General features: G+C 36.3%; 1 protein-coding gene and 1 non-coding gene across 8 annotated transcripts; both read left to right on the forward strand.

Moving 5' to 3' along the window:
• Positions 1-632: 632 nt before the first annotated feature.
• On the forward strand, positions 633-705 carry TRNAA-UGC (transfer RNA alanine (anticodon UGC)). The gene has a single exon. It is a non-coding gene; the product is annotated as a tRNA-Ala (tRNA).
• A 2,727-nt stretch (positions 706-3,432) lies between these two features.
• On the forward strand, positions 3,433-16,511 carry LOC103705053 (protein FLX-like 3). 7 transcript variants are annotated; one of them, XR_015973345.2, is made up of 7 exons: positions 3,433-3,589; positions 6,441-6,976; positions 7,103-7,248; positions 7,863-7,942; positions 8,077-8,231; positions 11,509-11,578; positions 15,517-16,511. XR_015973345.2 is itself a non-coding variant. In XM_039132301.3 (5 exons), the coding sequence occupies exons 2-5, from the start codon at positions 6,450-6,452 to the stop codon at positions 8,155-8,157; spliced, it is 834 nt and encodes a 277-aa protein (XP_038988229.1). In that variant the 5' UTR covers positions 3,433-3,589; positions 6,441-6,449; the 3' UTR covers positions 8,158-16,511. The 7 variants fall into 7 exon arrangements, 4 of the variants coding, with proteins under 4 accessions (XP_038988229.1, XP_088567209.1, XP_088567210.1 ...); XR_015973344.2 differs by having other exon boundaries at positions 11,509-16,511; XR_015973346.2 differs by lacking the exon at positions 11,509-11,578.

Raw genomic sequence — 16,511 nt, forward strand, 5'->3', positions numbered from 1 at the left:
AAGAAAGATTGTCGGACAATTACACCCCAAGTGATTGATTTTAGATTAACCTCGCAGCTGCAACAGTTGACAGGCCAATAAGAAATAGTGCAAAATATAAGCCAAGTAGCTTTGATCACTGTCTTTTCCAATTAAGCTAGGCACTATTTAAATAGAGCTTTTGATAAAGGAGTATCTAGTGCCTTGGCAATGAAGAAAATTCAAAATTATATATATTATATACACACACACACACATGCACATATATATTGTGGGCAAAGAATACTTGCAACAACAATTTTGAGGAGATAATTGTATACGGTCCTTGCTATAAACCATTTCACCATACATATCTAATGTTAGCTGGACGGGTGCTGCTATATATCACCATCTATTTTTCACCTATGGTGCCAAAATCGGAAAAACAGGTTCTCACACCCAATAATCTTTCAACCAGGACGACGGGCAAGGCTTTCTTAGAGGCTTTAGAAACTTAAACTTCAACAGAGAGCTAAATTACCATGCTTTGAGATTAGAAGAAAATTATTGTAGAAAAAAGGGAGCAAAAAGAAGGTTACCGCGGTGTGTCTTACGAGGTTGCTTGCCTAAATAGAGTGTAATTAGTAGATTATGGATTAGTAGCTTAACTCATGGGGGATGTAGCTCAAATGGTAGAGCGCTCGCTTTGCATGCGAGAGGTACAGGGTTCGATCCCCTGCATCTCCATTTTAGTTAAAATAACAAATTATGTTGTTTTTCTCTAACTTGGATTTACTTTTTTATGCTTCCAAATGACTTTTTCGCTGTTAACTTGCTTATAGGATAAGGGAAGAGCTATCCTTCTTTGTTTCTCTAAGGTTGTTTGATTGATAAGTTTTATTAAAAATTTAAAATGAATGAATTTTATGAAAATGATTGTTTAGTTGTGTACCATAAAATTTATTTTGCCAAATCTGCTAATTTATAAAATTTAAAAATATGGCTTATGAAAACATGTTGCTTCATGTTTTTTCTCTAAAGCACGGTTTAGAAAAATCATCTTTTGTGGTTACCTGTTTTATAAGAACTCACAAATAATCAAACAACCCCCATAGTTCATGACACCAATAATTTAACATGCAAGGTAAAACAATAAGATATGATAATAGCATAATATATAAGCTTCTTATCCACCATGACTAAGATTAATATATTGTAATTTATGGAGGATCCAAAAAAATGTTGCATGACATGATTTAGAACTGTAGCCTATAGATATTGACATAGGCCTTCATGATCTACCATACATTTACTTTTTATCTAATGTCGATTTACATTTTTATGCTTCTCCATTTGCACTTTTTTTTTTTAATAACTCTCTTGCAGCACAAGGGACAAAATAAAAATTCGAAATACATCTCTTTACAATTCTAATTCACTTTATCTTTTTTGCATCATACAACGAGCAATTTTAAAAAAAATCTACATTTTATCAATTGCTCTACACAGTGGAACTGGTAATATTCAAGATTATGTAGGATTTTCTTGATTTTATGAAGAAGAGGCTTTCCTTAACTATGGACTTTTGAATCTTGAGAGTATTTAAAATAGAAAGAAGATTTCAAGGCAGCTACAAGAGTAGCCTCAAGATGCGTAGGACTTGTGTATTATAAACCCAAAGAGGCTTAAGATACAATGAAGAAAGCTAGCATTTCTTTATATGTTCGAGCAAACACATCTCGATACTAAAAAGTGATGCTCTGTAGACTTCCTTTGTTTGAAAAAGGATTGTTAAGCTCAAGCCTAACAAGTATTCCAAGCTTTTTATTCTACCTCTCCTCTTCAATCCTCGATCAAACTTGCCTTCCCTAGCTTCAAAATTCTTGCTTTTGTACAGCTCAAAGAGGCCGTTTAATTGGTAAATTTTATCTAAATAACTTTATAAAAAATTTAAAATGAATGAGTTTTATAAAAAAAGCTTGTTTAGTTGTATTTCAAAAAATCTATTTTGCCAAATTAGGTAATATAAAATATAAAAAATATGGTCTACGAAAACATGTTACTCCATGCCTTTTTTTTATAATCCATGTTTTAGAGGAATCATGCTTCATAGCTATCTATTTTAGATACAAAAAAATGTCTAAACCCCAGTCCCTAGAATCATGTTACTCCATGCGTGTAAATCGCAGTCCCTGGAATTATCATGAAGGACTGAACAAAATTACTGGAGTGTACTGTATTTTGATAAACAATTTATAAATGTCAGTATATGCACTTTATATTTTCATTTCAATACCAATTCGATCAGGCAAAACCATATACAAAAAAAAGAAATGATATTACAAACACAAAAAATTTTGTTGTTATAGTTTCACTGCTATGAGATTGTTTTTTTTTAATTTATAAATTGAGAATGAAATGGAGAAAGGGGGCCAAGAGGGACCCAGCAACTAGCTCTCCTCCCCAACTTCTATTAAACAAATCGACCAAGAGGTATTCATAAGAAGGGCCTTAAGGCCTTTGATTTAAGCACAGCAGCATTGGCCCTAGAGAGAAATCAAGTTCAGGACGGAAACGAGCATAGAGGAAGAAGCTCAATAAAACCTAGTACTTCTCTCTCCAAAGTTGCCAGAATGGACTCTATTCATCCTCCAAGTAGCCCAAAAGGAATGTAAGCTGCTAGGTCCGCCTATGATATAAACAGAAGAAAACAATGAGCACCACTCACACCAGAAGGGGCAATGTAATAGAAGGTGATTAATATTTTTCGCATGAGAACCGCAAAGTAGGTAATTTTCCGGCATTCACATCATAACCTTTCTTCGAGAGAATGTCTTCGGTGAGCGACCTGCTTCTGATACCACCCACATAAAATCAGTAAGTTATATCTTATACCATGTGCACCAACATAGCCGTGCATCATGCCAGCGAGCACATCTTTTTTCTGTAGGCCAATCATTGAGACGAGCGCATGATGAATAAAGTTTATCAAAAAAAAAATAAAATGATTAGCTTGGTGTACGATCATATTGTGCACACAATGCAGGGTATAACTACTCCATAAATAAAATCTTTCATGATCAAAAGGGCCGGTAACGCTGTCAAAAAGCCCTTAGAGATTGTCCTGGATTAAGAGACAATAAAAGCAATGTGGGTAGATTTTTCTTATTAGTTTTCAATCATAAAAAAACAAACATATAAAACGTTACTGAATTTTTCCGGTTATAAATCTTAATCCAAATCAAATCTCTAAAAAAAAAAGAAAAATCCAAAACCGAAACTGAACTCAATTAATACTATCAGGGTCGGATCCGGATCTTTTTTGGGTCTGATCCATGTCCAACCCGTTCAGACCCCTTGCCGATCCCCTGCGCCGCACGTTACCGGGTCCGTACTACCAGTACACATTATTAATGAAGCCGTTCGGGTCGGATTTGAATCCGAACCCGATCCGACCACTAGCAGCAAAGGACCTCACAATAATTTGACATCCCCGAGAAAAGAACCGGGCCTCCCACTTCCACATTTCGCAAACAAGTAATAGAAGGCCGGCTAGGGTTTTATCCCTCTATTCCAAGCGAAAGGAAGAAACGAAAGATCTTCTCCCTCGCGTTCTCCTTTCATTTTTCTGGTTCGGTTCTTACCCCTTTTTCCTTCTTCGATTTCTTCTGTGGCAATCGTTTCGTGTTTTGGTTTCAGATCGTTTATCTCGAGCTATCAGTTCTGGTTCTTGGTTCGTTGACGAATGCATCAAGAGATGTATTTATTTATTTATTTTTGCCCAAGTTTGTTTTTGGTTTTTGTTGTTCTTAAGTTCGATTCGCTTTCAAACCCTAGCAATGATTCCATTAGATGATGCCCTCGGGCTGTTCTTGTTATCAATGCGACGAATCTGGAATGATTTTTCTCGATGATCTATTTGGACAAATAAGACAGATGAAATAAAGTAGAAATGATATTCTTGGCGAGGAACACAGAAGATAAGCGGCTTCTGATAATGATTCTTAGACATAATATGGTTTTTGATCTCAATGTGACCAAAGCACGGTGTTTCTTTTTCCATAAAGCGGCACAAAAGAATCACATACACGCAAATATATGTATATTTGCGCGCCATATTCTAAGTTAGTTTTATGGCCGCATAGGATTGTGCAAGAAAGTCTTATCTTATTTACAAATGTATTTATTTTCTGAAAATTCGCTCATATCTTTTGGAACTTAGTTAGTAAATTAAACGAATATCAGATAAATTTCAATCTCAGTGCATAGTCGCGACTGAATGACGAAGAGTCGATAAATGTACCTGTGACATCATATTGCATATGTTGCAGGTGGAAGACTTTGACTTCTTACAAAATTTATGGCATTCTGAAGTCAAACTTCCATGTTCCTTTTCCTAATGATTGTAAATAAAGAAATAGACTTATTGTTTTTAAAAATAATCAGCTGGGTTCCATGCAAAGCATATGGGAAATTTATGTACAGACTGGCCAATCGTACTCAGTGGTTATTTTGTCAATATCTTAAAGGCGTACTTCATTTCATTATTGTCTTTAGGTTTTCTAAATCTGGTTCTGTACAAAGTAACTGATTTCCAAATGTACTTCATTTTATCGATCGTTCTTTTTGGTCAAAGAGATGCTGAGTCCTGGCAAATTCAATCTTGGGAACTTGGTTGAACAAAACTCGATTATTGACATTTGCTTTTTCTTTCTTTTTTAAATATATTAGGTGTGGATTATTTTTTATTTTTTGTTCAAGTGATGAGAGTGGGTTACTTCACACCTCCAATTTTATTTTGTGGGTGAAAAAGGAGTGGTGTTGACAGCATGCTCTTAACAAAGGTAATGGGTGGATCATTTATTGGGATAATAATATTAATCTATATTGGTGAAGCAAAGTTTTCTATACCAACACGTACTGGTAAGGTATTGGTATGGTATCATGCTTGATACAGTACCCTAGGACACATGGTACAGTTGCTGTCTTGGTTCTAACAACGTATCATGTATTAATATGGGGTTTATCGTAAGGACCCGTACCATACTAGTAGGCTATTGGAATGGTTTTTGGTATCAATACGATAAACCTTGCAATGAAGCAATGAGTCTTATGGGTTTGGTGTGGGCCCTAAACTTGCAAGTGAACCTCTATTGTGCCAGGAGACTAATCTAGTTATACTTGCCGCCCTGCTACCCTCACTCCCCCCAAAGAGGGAACAAAAAGAAGAAAAGAACCTGCAAAAAGTCCACGCTAGCCCATGAAAATCAATTCAGATCCTAGTCTGACCAGTAATCAGACATGATAATGTGAAAGCATTGGATTTAATTTAGATTCTTAACTTGAAGCTGAGTTAGAGCAATATCGAACTTATATCTGACCAACTGTACTTTGTTTGACTATCAATTGGAGGAAAACAAAGTTTCATCGAAGCAAAATCTTTAAATCTGAGATATTGACAATCTCGATTGATGGCTGTCCCCAAGATTAATCAAGATCTTAATCTTATCTTGATTGAGATGGAAGGCTGGAAAATTTTGCAAAAACTGAGATACTCTGAGCCCGATATATGAGAATATTGGCCAATAAAGTAAAACTGAAATCAAAACTGAAATCAATTACCTTTTGGAGGCATTGATTTCCATATTTCATAATCAAGAAACAAAGCTATGATTGAACCTAAAGGACTAAGAATGCTAGCCGATATATTAACATTCTGTCGATTGATATCTTGAGATTAATTGGTGTTCCGAGATTATAAGGGCCAAGATTACATATACATTGAAGCACTGAGTGTTTGATACCAATGCAAACTGATAGTTGAGATAAAAAACCAGGTTAGAAAAAACCTCCCTTACCTCTCAAAGGCCTGGATATTAAGAGAAAATTCAAAGAGAAAGGAAGGAAAAAAAATTGTGTCCTATTTTTTTCCTCCTATTTGTGTTGCATTTGAGAAAACATAAGGACAAGACCAGCGATTTAGACTGTCTTTATTTCTTATTTCAACAAAAAGGAGAAAATTCTCAAGCTTCTCTTCTTCGATTTTTATTTTGTTTTCCTTTTATTTTATTGGAAATCAAATGAGCTTTTGCGAATTCTTTACATAATTCCTAAAAACAGTTAGTGTATGTAATATTCTATAAGTTGAAATCAGTAGAAGAAATGGATGCTGATTTCAATGGTTAATTACTGCAGTGTTGATATTAATAAAAGCATTTCAATGGATGTATCTTTTCTGTTCTCTGGTTTGCATTCTCAAGTACATAGTCCTTTGTATGTATGTTCTCTATCTTTTTTGTTCTTTATTTGTTGGATCGGTCACTTAAAAGTTTATAGGGGTAGAAGGTAGATCTATTTTGAACTTTTCTAGATCTCATCAGCTTAATTCTGCTGATCCAACATTCTGATGTCTTCATGTGTTCAATATGTAATTCTCTAAGTGCATTTTTTGTTTGGTCATGACCTGTGCTATCATTTTCCAGTAGCACGCAATGGCTGGTAGAGGTCGTGTACCTCGCAATGTTAATGATGGGCGGCGAGGTTATCCTGACATGCCAGAAGGGCCCTTTGTTCGTGGCCCTGTCCCACGTCCACCCCATCCTGCCCTGTATGAGGAACTTGAATTGCAGCAAATTGAAATCCGGAGGCTTTTGGCAGACCGTCATGCTTTCGTTGAAGATCGTGCTGCTCTGCAGCAGGAACTAATGGCTGCCAAAGAAGAAATTCATCGCATGAATATGGTCATTGCAGATATCCGTGCTGATAAGGAGGTTCATTGCAGAGAGTTGATCGAGAAAGGCTTGAAGCTAGAGTCTGATCTTAGAGCAACTGAACCTTTAAGAAAGGAGGCAATACAGCTTCGAGCAGAAATTCAAAAACTGAAGGTCATGAGACAAGACCTTGTTGGACAGGTCCAGACTCTTCAACAAGAACTGACAAGGGCACAAGCTGATAACAAACAGATCACCATTCTGAGGAGCGAGATTGATGGTCTGCGACAGGAACTTATGCGGGCTAGGTTGTGCCCTATCTTTTTACACTCCATGTCATATTATCTTTCTATAGTTTCTCCTGTTACCTGCCATACACATTGAGTGGTATGGAAGCACATGCATGCTTGAACCTTAAAATTGTTTCTTTGCAGGACTGCTTTTGAGTATGAGAAGAAGGGAAATATTGAGTTAATGGAACAAAGGCAAGCAATGGAGAATAATTTGGTATCCATGGCACGTGAAATTGAAAAGCTGAGGGCTGACTTAGCAACCATTGATGGGAGACCATGGGCTGCAGGTAATTTGCTTCCCTCAAATGCTTATGCTTAAATGGAAGCAAAAGGTTATTATGTTGTCACCTAATCTGATTGGTTTAGCATCATCTCTTCTTTCATTTTGTTTGCTCTACCCATAATTAAGGATAAGCTGGTTGGTTATGTTTATTTTCTTATCATTTTTTTGTGACAATGTTATGATTGATTTTCAGAATGTTACTGAGTTGTTGTATCTATTATAACATTTTAACCGACTGTTGTTTAAATACTGTTGCTTTTATTATTTGAAGCCATGCTGTGTTGCCAAGAGTTTGCTGTAAACGAGTACATCGTGATATTTTTATAATTAGTTGTTACATGGATTTTCTGCCACATTAGTCAGTCTTTAGGGCAAACTTATTCAAACTGCTGGAAATTACTGATATGAAAACTGAAGAATGATGTCTTCTTTTGATCTACTGTTTCTGACTCATGTGGCATATAGTTGCATTTGTGTGATCCTGCTTTCTTTCTGTGTTAGTTTTCTTTTGGTAATTTTTGTGGTCATGTTATTGCCTGGGCTAACACATGGTTAGTTAGTTGAAGTTCCCCTCTATTTATTTTTTTTAAATTCTGTTCTCTTTACTGACTATTTAAGGTGGAGCCTATGGGAAGATACTTGGTAGTCCTGAAGGACCCTTCCCTCCATCATTTGGGGATAACTACAACCTTCATTCGGTATGATTTCATCAAAGATGTCCAGTACTGGAAGTTCCTTTCTAGCTTATGGCATTAATTTAAAAGATTTCAGTAAACATGTTTATACTGATTCTGTTTTGTTATTTTATTATGTTCTGAATGTTGATAATCAGGGTGTTGACAAGGACCCTGTGTATGGCGGGCGTTCTGGTCCGTGGGGAGCATTTGACAAGTCTCGCCCTGGACGCCATTGAGAATGACAGTTGAATTGTCCTCTAAAATGCACATGGATGCGCTTTAGTTTACTCATGATGGTTATATATTTAAGGTTTAGAATTTCTTATCATCTTGAGTTAGTGCATAGTCCACCAGTGTTCACCTGACAAGATGCTTATGGTCATTACGAACTAAACATATTTTTCAGTTGTGATCTAATCTTTATATTTTGTATTTCATAGTGCTTGTGAAATCAAATAGCTATATATTGGCATATTCTGGTTTTACTTTTGATCCAAAATTTACATGTTTTGTTGTTAGTGTGGTTTGTGAGAATAGTTGTTTCTACCTTATTCATGCTCTTGGATTAAGCACATGAAAAAGGTATATAGTCTATCTTTAATACTTAAGTAGTTCATGTTAATAAAGGGGCGGCTCAACGCATAAGGCTCTCGCCACTGTGGGGTATGGGGAAGGCCAAATATACGCAACTTTACCCCTGCGTGCGGAGAGGCTATTTCCATGTTTCAAAACCGTGACACTCAGGTCATAATGGAGCAACATTACCATTGTGCCAAGGCTCACCCTCTAAGTAGTTCTTTTGATACTAAGCTTATATTATTTGCTAGTCTATTCAGATGATATTAGCTTATTCAGTGGTAACTGTGGCATCAAGGTTTGTGATCCAAGATGGTTAATATCATTAATTCTTCAGGAAATAATGTGACAGATTATTGGTAAGTGACATCCAGTGGCTATGCATGATGTTTGACATGATTTTGTCAAGTTGTTAGAGTTTAGTTGATTTTCCTTGGCCAAAATGATCTAAGAGGACCAATTTGTTTGCTGGGCATCTTCGCCTGATAATTGTTACCATATTGTTTCCTTGGACATTTTCCTCTTGAGGTGACAGAGAAAAATATCTATGGCGACAGATGGATGAGAAACAGGACATACGCTTTAGGTTTTGATGGAAAATAGTGAGGTATAACCTACTGAAAATTAGTCATCATTTACCTCTGATGCATCCACCTTGTAATTTGATCAGAATATTATATCTCCAAACTTATCAAGCTGGTGGATCATGTTGTCGAGAAACAAGACATGGTCTTCATCTCTCTAGTATATTTGTGGACTATCTTTATAAATTTGTGGACTAATGAAGTTAGTCATTGAAGCAAAGAGGTGGATCTGAATGGCTTAGTAGTGTAAAGACTAGCCTGTCTTTATAGGTTTCTCTCAATGGATCTGCACAGCGTCATTTACCATATCACCTCTTGACATGTGCAATATTAACGTGCCCTATTGTAGAACCTACTATTTGTTGGTGGAGTCCTTTTTCTGTCCATAGGTGTCGTAAAGTCAGTTTATGACTCCTTTTAGTTGCAGTTGGAGTGCAGAGTCAGTATGATTGATGGGCCAAGAAGACCTATTTCGGATCAGGTATAAGTGGTTTGATGTTGTGCTCTTTCAGAATTTTCAGTTTTCCATACTATGAGTGGGGTAAAACTGATTTCACTCTGCCATGCTAAATTACAAGGAGATCTATGCCGTTGAAAAATGTGGGTGTGGATGTGTAGATTATGAGCCAAAAAAAGTGTACCATATGTATGGTTTCTGGGTTGCAGCCAAGTAATTGCAAATGTGCTAGTTTGTGTGTTACAAAGGGCCTTTTGCTGAAGTGCCATGAATATGCTTGCTCATGATATTTCATTAACAGAAAATTTGATGTTCATGTTGCTTTGCAGGCACCAATATAGCATGGAAAAGCCTGTTTGACCAAACTTATTTACTTATTTCAAATGATAATTCAGCAATAAATTGCAAGGTTTTACTTAAAGGTGCTCAATAGGGATGGTGCTTCTGAAATGAATATGGATAGCAGCATCAATATTTTTCTGGACTTTGTTATCTAGAATCGTCAACCAAGCTTGTGATTGAATATTGAACCTTAGAGAGGTGTATCTGAGTGTCCAGCAAGTTGCCTTGATCAATCTTTTATCCATCTAGAACAGGATTTTAGGTTTTTTAGGTTCATAATCTGTTTCAAGTTTCTAATGCTTATTTATTAATTTGTAGTTTGCCTTATAAAAATTATTGATAAAAAATATGTGCACACATTATGATATACATTGTGTCTTATCATGATTGGAGATCATCCTGGATTATTTCAAATGATGCGGATCATCTGCAGACAGCTGGCTACTTATCGCAAGGCGAGTAACTTTTTTCTTCTATGTCAGGTATAAGATTATTCATAAATGTTCCCTTTCGGAGACTGTTACATACGCTTATAAATGGTAGTTTCTGTATTAGTTGATCGGTGATCACCCCCTATTCTTATCCTTTAGATATTTAGAGATTGCTTTAACTACTTTCAGCATAGACCCTTGAATAGTTTACACAAGAGCTGCTTCTATCACAGCTTTCTGGATTCTGAAGTGGATTGCAGCACTCCTGTACATATTTCTGCTGCTTCTGATACAAACCCAGTTGTATTGTACTGAATTTCATGCATCACCTGTTTGTTTTTGCTTATTACTTGGTCAATCAACGCAATGGGCATGAACGATGTATTATTTACCACAATTTGAGCTGGAAAAATTTTGGGGCTTAAGATCCTTTCTTTTGAGTTCTTACATGAGTTTGGCCTAGGTGATGACTAAAATATCTACCTCAGAAACAAGAGGAGTCTAACAAATTCTGAAGTATACTCTAGCTTTTTAAGTGCATATTGGACTTTTGTTTAGTCAAGATTTATTTACTTAATCATCCCTGAACTGTGAGAGACCTAGGACAGCAAATTGAATAATTATGACACCAACATGCTCTGCATTTTCTTGAAAGGATCAGGTTTGGAAGTTGAGCAACATGATTTGGACTGGCTACCAAAGACATGATACAACAGTGGCTGTCTGAAATTATCTTCCTGTAAAAAAAAAAAAGAAAAATAAAACATTCTTGCGTGCTAGTTATGATCTAGATATAGGTTTTTAGGGATCTGTGTGCTCCTTACGTGGAAGAGGGCTAAATGGGTGGTATAGGTAGCTATAAGGCATTGGGTCAAGAGAGGGTTAAAAGCAAGAAGTTGATCATCTTGTTCTCCAGTTGTTCAATTGTTTTGTGGCAACTTTATACTGACCAATTGAATATTCAGCTATGCTGAGAGCCTTATACGCCCCCCATGCCTGAGTAATGCTTTAGTGACAGGATTATAATTAGTTAATGGTAATATAGTGTTAGCTTCTCAGCTAGTGTCTCATGGTTTTAATGGCTACATTATACTATATTACTCATGTGAGTTTTTTGTGTGTTTGAACAATTTATGTTCATTTCTTGTCAATTAAATTTTGTATTCTGTTGACAACTTGTTTTTTTTTATGAGCTAGAAGAGGATTTGCAGTAAGTTCTTCTTCATCTGGATGGTTTTGGACCAACTGATGGATGTTTTGACATTTGGTAAGAACATTTCTATCTTGCTAGCTAATTAAGCTTGCTGCAACCCACTATTATATTTAAGGGCCCTTGATGGGTACCAGAACCTTGGAGTAAGGGACATATCAAAGATTGGATCTTGTCAATATTGAAACCTTTACCATTGTGCGTTGGTTGAAGCTACCGATTAGAATAATTCTGCTCAGGCAGCGGATTGAGGAGATTTTAGCGAATGTTGAATTCCAAATGCATTGATGCTGGAAACAGTCAGGTGTTAACCACAAGAAAGAGGCCTTTAGTGGTGTTGCATAGAAATCTCAAGAAAGAGTAAAACCGTCAGGAGGGGAATAAACTAGCTTGGAGATAGAAATCCAAGGTTGTAGTTGAAGAGGAGGGATAGCAACCCCATTTTCTTCCATAAAACTGCTGGTGGAAGATGACTAATAAACAACTTGAAAGGACTTTGATGTTGATGGTAAAACTAAAGCTCTAGATGAGATACCTTGCAGTAGTTTGATTGCTTCTGTGCACATTGATGGAACGGGCAATTGGAGGCCGAGCCTTAAGCACTAGAAAAAGGCTGGAAGTTTATGATTTGTTATGCATTTTTTGAAGATAAGAGTTGTATGATTTGTGTGATTTTCTTCTTTTGGTAACTTAGGATTGTAGAGTACCACATTTTTTTTTGGTAGTTTCTTGCACTAAGGTTTGCCGTACCGGTCGATATCGTATCGTATCGGTGTGTGGTATTGTATCGTACCATACCAGTATATGGTACCATACCGGTACGTGGTACCTTACGTTACCGACATCTGGGATGTTGAACCTTACCGTACTGTACCACATACCAGCACTGTAATATGATGGTACCGATACAGGTTTGGTACCGGTATGGCGAATCTTGCTTGCACGTTTTCAAAAGTATTACAAAACATACTATTGTCTTAACAAGGTGATGGAAAATGAACGCTCTAATATTGGTAGTGGAGGCTATTTTACTATTCTTTTGTCATCTATGAATAGGGCGGAAACCAAATCGGATATGGATTGGATATTGGTATATTTATATTCATATTTATTTTGTTTGACAGATACACATATGGATATGATATTAGTTGGATGCAAAAATTCATTTACGTATTTGTTTAAATGAATATGAATACAAATTGGAGGAAGTATAGATACAAATACAGGTATAAGTTGGATAATTAAACTTTATGACCACAAATCAAAAATATTACTAAGTGGATGGTAAGTTAAGTTAATAGCATGTTAATATAGTCATATATTTTTCTTAGAAGTTTATGAGTGCTGTATAAAATTAAATAGGATTACAAATAAAATCAGATATTTGGATATGGATCGGATAGTTGTCCATATCGATTTTTCTTTGGCAATTTTGAATACAGATACAGATATTAGTCTGATGCTCAAATTTTTATCTATATCCGAATAGATTCAGATACGAAAATGGATTTGGATGGATATTATTCTATTTAGTTCTCCCCTATCTGCGAGAGTAATATATGGGAGTCATGATGATGGATTTTAGGATTTGATGAAGGATGAGTTTTTGTATATCAAACAGTCTGCTTTTGTGATGAGGTGGCTTTAAGATACAGTCAAGAAGAGTGTTAACATCATGCAGGAAATTGGGGAAAAACAGAAGGCAGTCAAATATTTGAGGGAAATTTAAGAAGAAATTGGAAAGTCCAGGCCATTATAACTTAACGGTATGCCTAAAGTAGAGCATAGTCCAGATCATGCAGGATGTTGGAGTTAGAATCACAGTTGCAGCATAGAGGAAAGAGTATGAAAACTGATACACAAACTGAAGCCATTGAGTATATGTTTCATTTCATGTCTTATCATTATTTTAGTATCTAGTGTTTTGAGCCATTTCTGTGTTATTATTCCCTTCTGTGTCTGCTTCACGTGCACTTTGTTTTAGTCTTGTGGAACTGTATGCAATAGGCTTCTCTGAAGTGTTTCCTGGGAAATGTTTCTGATTGGATACATTGCTCCCATTGAGTGTCTAGAATGTTGCATAATGTGATGGTTAATGCATTCTTTCCTTGTTCTTGGCACTCTGCTTAGTCTTGGGCCCTTTACCACCCTTCTATGGGATCACTTCTGTATTTTGATTTCCATACACCAAATTTTCATAGAAGGATGGACGCTGGCTGGAATAGTGAAGGAGCATTAACGACCTTGTACTTGTTGCCAGTAATATGATTGTCTGATATTTATCAGAGCCACTGTGACTTATTTTATTTGCTTCACTTATTGGTTCCAGGCATCTGGCATATTGGCTACTGGTTGTCTATTTTCTGCTTTCTAGCATGTGAGCTTATGTTTGCCTCATCAACCATCTGTACGGCGTAATGGTGCATCCTGAACATCACACACCTCTTCAATTCATGAAGAACCTCTCTCATTTTGATGGTTTTCTTTTCACTAAATACATTTATGGTGGCTTTTGGCTATATTCCTATTTTCACTTCTTTTTCCAAGGAAAAATGCTTTAAATAATGCATCTTGCATCTTTGCGTAAATGAATCACCAAGCAGATTGAAAGTGCTGAGGCTAACTAAATTCCTTTCTTCAAACCTTCTTTTTCCACTATTTAACATGCGAAGTCTTTTAAATAGATGTGTCTACTTAAATGACTCTTTAGTAAAAAAGTGTGTAACATGTATGCAATAGTTCAGTTCTTGAGACTGCTCTCTTTTTTGTAAAGAAAAAAAGAGAAAAATCTTTATTGACTCAAAAGAACAATTTATTCCAACAAATTGATCTAGTGGGAACATCAGCAAACTACATAAACATTATATATTTTTTTATAAATCAGAAATATGTCAACTTTTATTGATTATATTACTTACAATATTGATAATGCTAGTGATCCACGTGCAGATTATATGTGCCTCATGGTTTGTTATCAGAGACAACTATTATTCTATAATTCAATCCTTCTTGGGCCTGTTGTTTATTATATTCTACTCATGAGCATGGTGTAGTGCAAGTTCTGCGCTGTTTTTATGATGTTTAGCTTCTTTGACTGACCTTCCAGCTTGTGTGTTATAAGGCCCACTCACATTTATTGACTTGTCAAAAACATCTGAGAACTCCAGATCATCTACTGGAAAATGTGATTGATAAAGTCTGTAACTGAATTTAAGTTTCGCCCAGGCGAGGGCAGGAGCCATCACTGGTTACCCTTTTCACTCTAAGCTTCCAGAGTGCAGACCAACATAAAAAATTGAAAATACTAAAAATCAATTATCCATTAACGAATTATGTAGAACAGAATCTGGTACTCATTAACTAAATGTCAACTAGTTTCAGTTTTCTAGAGGTTAGTTTCCACCTTAAATTCTCCATAATAATGGTTGTGTGAAACAAGGGCATTCAGCCTTATGTTCCCTTATGAAGTTTACTAATTGTATGTTCTTCTCTTCCACATGGATGGTACTGATTATGCAATTTAATTTAATAAACTCTTAGTGACTACTAAAATGTTCTTTTGGTAAATCGTATGTTATCAGTTATTTGCTTAAGATTTTGAAATTATTTGCCATGAAGAAGATAAGCTATTCCTATTATTGCTTATAAGTGAAGCTGTCATGTTTTGTTTTGGGTTTCAATAACTTTGCCAATGAACCTTGTTGAAACTAGTATTAGATATGAGTCACAGTTAAGCCCTCGGTTGTCTTCAAAGGCCAAAATGTAGGCTTTGAAATGGCTTAATAGCTCTTTGCTTGTAGAGTTGTGTTGTGATACATACATATATGTTTTTCAACATTTCTTGATAGGTTGCCAAGCCTATCGAAGCTGTTGATTATATTTGTTTCTGTGTAATTGAGTATTAATATTTTCATGTTATTGTGTTATGGAACCTGTTGACAAAAATTTATTGGTTTCTATCATCATCTCCCTGATCAATTTTTATTCTCTTGCAGGGTAAAGGCTACCCATACATTGGAAGGACCGAGCATGCCTTCTCTCCTTGAGGGGACAGGAATTAGATCTCATTGAAAAAAATCAGGAGAGAATTAGGAAGCAAAACAAGTGCAGTAGTATCTCAGAGAAGAAGATTTTCACTGATCCTTAAATGGCTGTCTTATTGCATTCTATGATTGCCATGGGGTATCTCATGTGGGTGAGAAAATTAGTGTGGTAAGATAGGCAGAGATGCAACAAAGTTTTGCAGTTGGAAAACACTGTGGATACATCCAAATATGGTATGAACCGACTCGGTCAAGGGTGATTTGTAGTGCTCCAAGTTCTTGGAAGTTGTGAGACCTATGCCTTGGTGGTCAAGATGGCGAAAACTTCATATTGGACTACGGGTTCTCTGAAACTTCATATTGGACTCCTTGTTTCCCTTTTTTGTTCAGCCAAATTTAATGCTTCAAGATGGGACATTAATGGAATATTGGCTCGTCCATTTGTCTGACCACTGTGGCATAGGAAGACCGGCATCAATATTAATGGAAGCAGCTAATGGGGAAGGGTGGATAGAAGTGAGTTCAGACTAACTGCTGCATCAACCGGTTGGCTAGTTCAATGGAGCAGAAGAGTTAACAGGAACCCAAGAGGTAGAATGCATTCCTTGCAAGATGTAGCATCTCAGATAGTGAGCCTGTCTCTGGTTCGCATGCCAAAGGAGTGGCTGGTGATGCTATCGGTTTCTGATGGTGTGCAGTGCAGCGGAGTTAATTTTTTGCACACAACCGGCAGCCTCTTTCTTCGTAGCAAGTGCGTGCGTGGTATGCCTCTCCTGCACGGATATGGTGTCAGTCTGTCTCTGTGTTAAGAATGAGAACAAAACCATATTTCTCATGCTTATCTGTCAAAAGATCAGAACAAAGACTTTTCAGAAGTGTAGAATTACTGAGAACTAATTTGTGCCTGGAGGATCAACTCATACATGAGTCCTCTTCGTTTCGTATTA

The sequence above is a fragment of the Phoenix dactylifera genome, chromosome 14 (assembly GCF_051530095.1).
Source record: "Phoenix dactylifera cultivar Ajwa chromosome 14, Ajwa_hap1_PhDact_Kaust_v1.1, whole genome shotgun sequence".
NCBI lineage: Eukaryota > Viridiplantae > Streptophyta > Magnoliopsida > Arecales > Arecaceae > Phoenix > Phoenix dactylifera.

What these genes read in the sequence shown, in the direction of transcription:
- LOC103705053 (XM_039132301.3), top strand. Translation starts at nt 6,450, where the DNA reads ATGGCTGGTAGAGGTCGTGTACCTCGCAATGTTAATGATGGGCGGCGA. An exon ending in TGGGAGACCATGGGCTGCAG is followed by an intron (nt 7,249 to 7,862) that starts GTAATTTGCTTC and finishes TGACTATTTAAG; the next exon opens with GTGGAGCCTATGGGAAGATA. An exon ending in ATAACTACAACCTTCATTCG is followed by an intron (nt 7,943 to 8,076) that starts GTATGATTTCAT and finishes GTTGATAATCAG; the next exon opens with GGTGTTGACAAGGACCCTGT.